The sequence below is a fragment of the Colobus angolensis genome, unplaced genomic scaffold (assembly GCF_000951035.1).
Source record: "Colobus angolensis palliatus isolate OR3802 unplaced genomic scaffold, Cang.pa_1.0 Scaffold134, whole genome shotgun sequence".
In the NCBI taxonomy this organism is placed as follows: Eukaryota; Metazoa; Chordata; class Mammalia; order Primates; family Cercopithecidae; genus Colobus; species Colobus angolensis.
This window is the reverse complement of record NW_012114422.1, coordinates 68,610-78,647: the sequence shown is the minus strand read 5'-3', so window position 1 is coordinate 78,647 and position 10,038 is coordinate 68,610. Positions and strand designations below refer to the sequence as shown.

At 36.1% G+C, this 10,038-nt stretch overlaps 1 protein-coding gene across 9 annotated transcripts in view; it reads left to right on the top strand.

The window, feature by feature from the left end:
* Nucleotides 1-10,038, top strand: part of HELLS (helicase, lymphoid-specific) — a 56,101-nt gene that overhangs the window by 34,477 nt on the left and 11,586 nt on the right. For 5 of the 9 annotated variants that reach the window (XM_011934299.1, XM_011934300.1, XM_011934305.1 and 2 more), the window contains 3 exons: nucleotides 1,168-1,364; nucleotides 2,793-2,889; nucleotides 8,607-8,768. In XM_011934299.1, coding sequence (XP_011789689.1) covers nucleotides 1,168-1,364; nucleotides 2,793-2,889; nucleotides 8,607-8,768 — 456 coding nt within the window. Of the gene's footprint in view, nucleotides 1-1,167; nucleotides 1,365-2,792; nucleotides 2,890-3,816; nucleotides 3,955-8,606; nucleotides 8,769-10,038 lie in introns of all 9 variants that reach the window. The other 4 variants (XM_011934304.1, XM_011934302.1, XM_011934298.1 and 1 more) reach the window with 3 other exon arrangements.

The following is a 10,038-nucleotide window of genomic DNA, read 5'->3' as shown; positions in this document are numbered from 1 at the left end:
GGCCAACAGATTTTTTTTTTTTTTTTTTTTTTTTTGAGACAGTCTCACTCTGTCACCCAGGCTGGAGTGCAGTGGCAGGATCTCGGCTCACTGCAGCTTCCGTCTCCCTGCTCAAGCAATTCTCCTCCTTCAGCCTCCTGAGTAGCTGGGATTACAGGCGTGTGCCACCACGTCCGGCTAATTTTTGTATTTTTAGTAGAGATGGGGTTTAACCAAGTTGGCCAGGCTGGTCTGAAACTCCTGACCTCAGGTGATCTGTCTGCTTTGGCCTCCCAAAGTGCTGGGATTGCAGGCCTGAGCCACTGCGCCCGGCAAAGGATATTTTATATTTTTATCTGGCATTTTTAGATAGCTGTCTTACAGTGAGAGATAATTCAGGTTTTCTGGTTTTACCATATTGCCAGGAAAATAAATCTCTTCCTAGTTATTTTAATAAAGAAGACACAATACTATAAACTTTTTTGATTCTTTTGGGATATATAAAGCAAAATGCAAAACATTCTCTATACTCTTTCCTCAATTTGTCAGTCCCATTTTTTAAGGATACCTCTATTTTTCAGATTGTTATTTATATTTCCAGAAATACTTCGTATTTCTGTATGTTAATATAAATTAGATTAATTATAAATTTTCCTGATAAAGATATATGAGAAATCACAGATATTAAAATGAGAAAGTTAAAACATTTTCATGATAACTTTGTGAAAGTGAATGGGTGACTTTCTGTGAAAATATAAATTGCTTAAATAAAGAAGGGAAAATTCTAGTGCTATTTGATGTTTCAGCGCATATAGAACTAATAAAAACTCTAAATTTTTAGTAGTATAGCATAACATTAATATCAAAACTTGGGAAAACACTAGAAAAGAAAGCTACAACGGCATTGACTAAGGTCTGAATAGGGAAATCTTAAATTCAGAATAGGTGGAGTTCAAGCTTTATTGCGTATTTTAGTAGATAACTCTTCCAGGAACTGAAATATCTATCAATTTTAGGAATTCTTGTAAGTGGATCAAATGAAAACATGATCATCTCAGTAGTTACTGAAATTACATTTGATAAAATTCAACATCCATCCCTCATAATAGATGTTTTATTTTTAGAATTCTTGTTAGAAAAATTGTGAGATCATTGTTTAAAAATCTTTTTCCTCAATTCATTTTCTAGCATTGCTATTGGAAATACTTAATAGTAGATGAAGGACACAGGATTAAGAATATGAAGTGCCGTCTAATCAGGGAGTTAAAACGATTCAATGCTGATAACAAACTTCTTTTGACTGGTACTCCCTTGCAAAACAATTTATCAGAACTTTGGTCATTGCTAAACTTTTTGTTGCCAGATGTATTTGATGACTTGAAAAGGTAGGTAAGCCAGTTATTTAATGATTTAACCCCAAAAATCTGTGCTGTTAGTTAAAATTACTTTCTTTTCAGTAACTGAATTAAAATGCCAAATATTTGGCAAGTTCTTGGTGTATATTGTATGTTCTACTCCTGTCACAAATTATGTGAGAGCAGATTAAGAAAAGATTATTTAAAACTTACTTGCATTGGTTAAAGGAAGACTGCTGAATGCTACTTTAAGATAATATTTTTATAATAAGGTTCTTTTATGTGTTACCTTTGTAAAACATTTTAAGATGGATTTTTCTCATTATATCCTCATGAAACAACCAGAGACAATAGAGTTGTTAAATTATTCCCTATCTCACATAAAAGAAAACCTAGGTGTAGAGTTGTTACAAGGTAAGACTAGTTAGCACCTGAGCCAAAGTTAAAACTGAGGTCTCCCAATGTAACCGTAGTGTTTTAATTCTGGAAACTATGTTTGAATCTTAGCTTATATAATACAATCAGAAATAAAAATAGTTTTCAGAAAGTAATTAGTAACTTCAGAATGGAGGAGGAGGTACTGTTAACATAGTCTAAAACTGATTACAACAGAAATAAAACCTGGGCAAAAAACGTAATTTATACTTGTTTTGGCATCAGTGAAGGAAGTAAGCTAATTGGATGTGGAAAAATAATTTTAAATTTTGGGAATTTATTTCAAATCTGGTTACCGAATGGTGTCTCAAGGTAGGCTACCTTATTGTGACTCTGGGCGCTATTATTGAAAGACAAGAATTCCAGGTCCTATGCAGACATACTGAATTACAGTGTCAAGATAGGAGTTGAGAATCTTTTTTTGAACATCATTTTGGTGATCCAAGTTTGGGAACATCTAGTCTACTGCATAAATGTTACTAGCATTTTCCACAGTTGGATGTAATGTTACCTATTATATATTATTAATTTGCATGCTCATACTTAATTGCTCATTGTAATATATATATATTTTTAACATTGGGAAGGAATAAGCATGTATAATATTGTCAAGTTATGTATATGTTGAATTTTAAAATATTGTAGTGGGCCATACTTAAGACTGGTGCAGAAAATCATATGACTTTGGTTTTCAGAGTAGTTCTCACTTTTGTAAAGTAAAATTATAAATATATACCTTAATCTTATTTGATTTTTATACTACTGTACGGTTGTTAATCTATTTATAAATCAGAAAAGTGTTCCCTTTAAGCTCACAGTTCTTGATAGTTCAAAAATCCAATCAATTTATCTTTGTTGTTTGAATGTGTTCTTTTCCATTGTGATTTTTAAAAATTGCACCTAAGGATTTGGTACAACAATTACATGTTTCAGTAGCACAGATTATTACTGTAAATAATAAATCATGTATCATGTTGACATAACTGAATTTATGTGGTTAACTTAAACATTTTTCTCTTCCAGCTTTGAGTCTTGGTTTGACATCACTAGTCTTTCTGAAACTGCTGAAGATATTATTGCTAAAGAAAGAGAGCAGAATGTATTGCATATGCTGCACCAGGTTTTCTATGTTTTCTTATTCTGCTTAACCATAGGCTCGATAGAGTATAAAAGGAACTCTGGAGATCACCTGTCTAATCCTTTGTAGTGGAGATTTGAAAAATGAAGGTCCTCCTACATTTAAATGACTCCTTTGTTTTTTCTTCTCTTGAGTTTTATGACAGAACTCAAGTGCTTACCTAAGTTTTGTCCTTTTCAGATAGTATACTCATTTTACCCCAATGGTTACGGAGAAGTTTGTCAAGCACAAAACAGAAATCTGTGGTTTTTATGGAACGGTTTTTATGGAATGCTTGCCAATAATACTTTTACAATTTACATCCTTGCATGACTGCTGTCTCATCTATTTTTATTGCTTTCCGTAATTCCTACCCCATCCTACCTATCTTTAATTTAGAGAAACATTATCTTTCAAAGGTAATCTAGTCACGTGAGCCTGAAATCTTCTCAGTTGTGTAGCAATTTTATTCGAAGTCTTTATCATTTTTTCTGATATTAAAGTTTATACATGTTCATGAGAAAAATGTGAGGCAGGAGAGAACTGAAAAGTAAAAATATCACTTCCTCTTAAAATTGTACTTCCTAGCAGTGTATGTGGAATGATTGTGTTGTGTTATATGACAGTCCAGACTCTTTTCTCTTTGTGTAAACATGTGTGTTTTATCTATATTTTATGAAGAAAAAGATTGTAAAAATAAATTATTCCTTAAGATAGTCTTTTAAACAGTTACCAGAAAATTATTTTCCTTTTACTACATGTAGATTTAAATCAGTGGTTTTTAATAACTGCTTATTATCCCATTGTCCTGTTCTACTATAATTAATTATACCTATCTCTTCCTCTTTTCAAAATTTTCTGCAATATAAACAAGGTTGTAGTGTCTCTACTTAACACTATACCTTTGCCCATTACTGGCTATTTCCTTAGGAAAGAATTCCTAGAATGTATGTGTTAGAATTTACAGATGATGGCTTCTTTGAAGGCAAATTGCCCTCCGGAAAAGATTTATATGACAGACGTCCATATGAAAATACTTATTTACTCAAACTTCATACCAGTTTTGAGGTTAGAAGTCCTTTACAGTGTGTTGCAGAGATTAAAAAGGATGATTATTGCTGAATTGAGATGTTTATAGATAGTTCCTTGTGACCATATTCCAACATGTGTTGGAATATTTATTTCTTAATGGTTTATAATAACTATGTTAAAAATAAGTTAATGGTCTGTATGTTACGAAGAATTTATTTCCCCTCCTCACTTTTTGGGATAAACTTTGTTTATGGTGTCTTTTTGTGTGTTCATGTGCACAAGCGTGTGTGTTTATATTTAAAATTTTCTTTTTTTCCTGCTGTGACTAGCCAATGATCGAAATTTCAATGTGCCAATAGTTATAGAAGCTTTTAAATGTCCCAGTATGAATTACTGGGGTAAATGACTTATTTAGGAAGAGATGTGTTTTGACATTACATCCTCATCAGTAGTTAAATCCATATAGTATAGCAAAGGATTAAGTTTTTCTTCTTAGGAAATTTAATTAGAGAGTCAAGACAATGAATATTTATAGAATTGGTCACTTACAGGTTACCTCACAGAGTATAAGATATTCCTGAGAAATGATAATCTGCCTTTTGATTGAACATTTGTAGTGATTGTTGTAGTTGATAATTCCATAACAGGGCTCACTGGAATTGAAGATAACTTCAAATTTCCATTAATATTAAGATATGATAATGGACTTTTATTATATCTACCCAAATTCAACAGTTTATCAAAAATAGGGTCAGTTTTTGAATGTTCTAGCAATAAGAATATTCTGTGCAATACTGTGCTTAAATTTGAGTTTATATTACTTTTATGCTTTGTCGTAATTATGTTTTAATGCATTACTGGAGGAAAAAGTTTTCATTCAAAATGAATTCAGATTAGTTGGAGATAGTTTTAAATCGCTAGTATATTTTCTTAACTATTTTCTATATGCAGGAATTCTTTCCTTTTTTTAATGCAATGTTTGCATGGAGACGGGGCTTCACTGTGTTAGCCAGGATGGTCTCCATCTCCTGACTTCGTGATCCGCCTGCCTTGGCCTCCCAAAGCGCTGGGATTACAAGCGTGAGCCACTGCGCCTGGCCGGAAGTGTTTTAACATGTTTATGAAACATTTACATATTTTTCTTGATTTGCCTGTGGGCATATTTGTTTTTGGATTGGTGTCTGTAGATACCAACACTGATAATGTGTTTACTATCTCTGTCAATAGTCTGGTAATAGTTTGCATAAACATTGCATAGTAAAAAAATTTTTTTTTTCTTTCCATTTAAAGTTCTCTAAGCTTGCTACTTTTCTATTTCCGCCCCATATGGAAGGCCAAAAGCAGTATAACTTTTACAAATTATTTATTTAAAATTTTTTATTTTAAAATTGTGTGTACATGGTAAGATATTTTTGAATATTATAAAAATTTAGAAAATAAAAAGTAAAAAGCGAAACTTTCTGTTTTCCTTCTGCACTTACTTTCTTATCTCCAAAGTATAACTAATAGATTTTTTTTTTTTTTGAGACAGAGTTTCACTCTGTTGCCTGGGCCTGGAGTGCAGTGGCGCGATGTTGGCTCACTGCAACCTCTGCCTCCCAGGTTCAAGTAATTTTTCCTGCCTCACCCTCCTGAGTAGCTGGGATTACAGGTGTGTGCCACCACACCCGGCTAATTTTTTTGTATTTTTACTGGAGACGAGGTTTCACCATGTTGGCCAGGCTGGTCTCAAACTCCTGACCTCAAGTGATCTGCCCGCCTCAGCCTCCCAAAGTTCTGGGATTACAGATGACAGCCACCGCACCCGGCCAACAGATTTTTTTTTTTTTTTTTGGGGAGACTCTGACATCCAGGCAGGAGAGTAGTGGTGCCATCGTTGGTCATTAGGTTGGTATCTGCAGCCTCCGACTCGTACTCCTGGGTTCAAATGATCCTCCTGCCTCACCCTCCTGAGTTGCTGGACTAAAGGTGCAAGCCACCAGGTCCAGCTAATTTTTGGTAGATGGGTCTTGTATAACTCTTACTTGTTTCTGTCCGCTTAGAAAGCTTGCATACTAGGAAAAACATATATAAATACTTTTTTTTATACATGTGTTTCAGCGGTATGGTGTGCCCCTTCTTCTACGTATTTGCCATTTCAGTTAACATCAAACTATAATATTTGTCAGTGGATGTGGTAGAAAAATATCTCGTTATTTCATGTTTTTCTTAAAGACATGGACATGTTTTTTTTTTTTTAATTTTTCTGAGACGGAGTCTCACTTCGTCGCCCACCCGGGAGTATAGTGGTGTGATCTCAGCTCACTGCAAGCTCCGCCTCCCGAGTTCACGCCGTTCTCCTGCCTCAGCCTCCCAAGTAGCTGGGACTACAGGCGCCCGCCACCACGCCTGGTTAATTTTTTCTATTTTTTAGTAGGAGACGGGGTTTCACCGTGTTAGCCTGGATGGTCTCCATCTCCTGACCTCGTGATCCGTCCGCCTCGGCCTGCCAAAGTGCTGGTATTACAGGCATGAGCCACTGCGCCTGGCCGGACGTGTTTGTGGGCTTATTTATGAAACATTTACATATTTTTCCTGATTTGCCTGTGGACATATTTGTTTTTGGATTGGTATCTGTAGTTACCAACACTGTTAATGTGTTTACTATCTCTGGTAATAGTCTGTGATTAGCCCTATACCTGTTGGGTATTTAAATCCAGAGTCCTGAAAATAAGCTTTATTATATATGATTACTATATGTAAACTATTGTTACTATTTGAAGGCAGGGGTATAAAGAATATACAATTTTTTATTTTTTATTATTATTACTTTTTTTGAGTCGAAGTCTCTGTTGCCCAGGCTAGAGTGCAGTGCCATGATCTTGGTTCACTGCAACCTCCGTCTCCCAAGTTCAAGCCATTCTCCTGCCTCAGCCTCCGAGTAGCTGGGATTCTATAATCCCGCCACCACACCTGACTGAATTTTTTGTATTTTTTTAGTGGAGACGGGATTTCACCATGTTGGCCAGGCTAGTCTCAAACTTCTGACCTCAGGTGATCTGCCCACCTCGGCCTCCTAAACTGCTGGGATTACCAGTGTGAGCTACCACGGCTGACCTAGAGTATACAATGATTTTGTTTGTTTATTTATTTTGAGACGGAATCTGACTCTGTTGCCCGGGCTGGAGTGCAGTGGCCGGATCTCAGCTCACTGCAAGCTCTGCCTCCCGGATTTACGCCATTCTCCTGCCTCAGCCTCCAGAGTCACTGGGACTACAGGCGCCCGCTATCATGCCCGGCTAGTTTTTTGTATTTTTTTTAGTAGAGGTGGGGTTTCACCGTGTTAGCCAGGATGGTCTCGATCTCCTGACCTCGTGATCCACCTGTTTCGGCCTCCCAAAGTGCTGGGATTATAGGCTTGAGCCACCGTGCCCGGCCTACAATGATTTTAAACAAGTGTTTGTGCTTTTTTAATGACCCAAATATTTTAATAATGGCATAATTATCTGTTGCTTCTGTGTTCGCTTTATAAATGTCATAATCATTTGTAACCACCTCAGCTAATGAAAGAGAATAATTTTAAACCTGAAACTTTAGAACTTACAGAAGAAACTCGTATGTCTGAATCACTAGGTCAGCTGGCTTTTTACTGAGTCTAAAACCTCATTCTATTAAAAAATTTAAGATTTTTTAAAGTTTTTAGTTTTTTGGGTACATGGTAGGTGTATATATTTATGAGCTATATGTTTTGATATTGATACAGAAATGTAATGCATGATAATCATATCATGGAGAATGGGGTATCCATCCCCTCAAGCGTTTATTATCCTTTTTTAATTTTAATTTTATTTATCCTGGATTAATGATCTAGTTACACATGATCCAGCTATATAACTTTTTTTTTTTTTTTGTGGAGACAGAGTCTTGCTCTGTCAACCCAGGCTGGAGTGCAGCAGCACATTCCTGGCTCACTGCAACCTCTGCCTCCTGGGTTCAAACAATTCTCCTGCCTCAGCGTCTTGAGTAGCTGGGATTATAGGCACCCGCCAGCAAGCCCAGCTAATTTTTATATTTTTAGTGGAGATGGGGTTTTACCATATTCACCAGGCTGATCTCAAACTCCTGACCCAGGGGATTCACCTGCCTCAGCCTCCCAAAGTGCTGAGATTACAAGCGTAAGTCACTGCACCTGGCCTCCAGTTATATTCTTCCTTATATTTTAAAATGTAAAAGTTAAATTACTATTGACTATAGTCACCTTTTTGTGCTACGAAATACTAGGTCTTATTATTTCTACTTTTTGTACTCATTATTTAAAAAAATTTTTTAAAATTTTTATTCATTTTTATTATTTCCCCTTTTGTATGGTTCTGATAAAATCTCATTTTAAAAGTTGTGGGCTATAACTGAAACTTTAACCCTAAGAAATAAAAATGCTACCTTTATATTTTTACTTTTAAAATTATTTGAGATAGATTCTTACAATTTTTAAAAGAAAAGTAAATTCTGAAATGCTGTGGACAAATACTGTGAGTTTGCCATTTGGTCTGGTCTGGGAAAATCTCAAGAAGATATTTTCACCTTTTGAGATTTGATATTACTTATATAGGAAGTCAAAAGATAAGGTAAAGGAGTATATGGGGACAGTATTCCTTGAAAAAATAAGAATGTTTAATACTCATATTTTTCTGTTCATGTTTTAATTTTAGATTTTAACACCTTTCTTATTGAGAAGACTGAAGTCTGATGTTGCTCTTGAAGTTCCTCCTAAACGAGAGGTAGTCGTTTATGCTCCACTTTCAAAGAAGCAGGAGATCTTTTATACAGCCATTGTGAACCGTACAATTGCAAACATGTTTGGATCCAGTGAGGTATAGTGGTTTTGAAATGTAAAGGAAACTTGACGTAAAATTTCTCTTTTTTCCCTTTTTTTTTGAGACAAGATGTTGCTCTGTCACCCAGGCTGGAGTGCAGTTGCACAATCGCTGCTCACTGCAGCCTTTACCTACCTGGCTAATTTTTTTGTAGAGACTGGCTTTTTGCCATGTTTCCCAGGTTGGTCTCAGACTCCTGGGCTTAAGCAGTCCGCCCACCTTGGCCTCCCAAAGTGCTGGGATTATTGGTGTTAGCAATTGTGCCTGGCCTAAATTCTAGTTTTAATGGCCCCTTGTTTATTTTCAGGACGTGGGTGAATTTGTATCTGGGGTATAAGGCATAAGGCCAGTGGCAACAGTTGTTTCCTAGTATCTGCAGTCCTGCTAAAATGTAAGTGATAATCCTTGTATTAATTGCTTTGCAGTCATCTGGAATACTTACTAAAAATTTAGGCCTGGCACAGTGGTTCATGCCTGTAATCCCAGCACTTTGGGAGGCCGATGCGGGCAGATCACCTGAGGTCGGGAGTTTGAGACCAGCCTGACCAACATGGAGAAACCCTGTCTCTACTAAAAACACAAAATTAGCCGGGCGTGGTGGCGCATACCTGTAATCCCAGCTACTCAGGAAGGCAGAGGCAGGACAATCGCTTGAACTCGGGAGGTGGAGGTTGGAGGTGGAGGTGGAGGTTGCGGTGAGCCGAGATTGCGCCATTGTACTCCAGCCTGGGGAAGAAGAGCGAAAATCCGTCTCAAAAAAAATAAATAAAATAAAGTAAAAATTTATATTTCCATACAGATTAACTCTTAACGCTTTCTGGAGATGAACTTGGAAATTCATTTTTAACAAGCACACAGTTATTTGAGAATCCCTGTACTAAGGACTTGGCAACTAGACTAATCTCCAAATATACAGCATCCAAAATCTGAGTTGCTCCAAAATGTGAAACTTTGTGAGTGCTGATACGACACTCAAAGGAAATGCTTATTGGAGCATTTCTATTTTCCTGTTAGGGATGTTCAACCTGTACAATTTCCTTACTGAAGGTTATTGAGAACCAAAAGGATTAATAATCACTTTGATGATTATTATCACCCACCATATTATAGGAGATAGAGGCAGGATGTTACTATCACTTAACTCAAAGAGACCCTTAAGTTTTGTTGAACTGTCCAGATTTTTTATTGTCCACTATGGACCTATAGATTTTCTTTTCTTTTTTTTTTCTTTTTCTTTTTTTTTTTTGAGACAGGAGTCTTGCTCTGT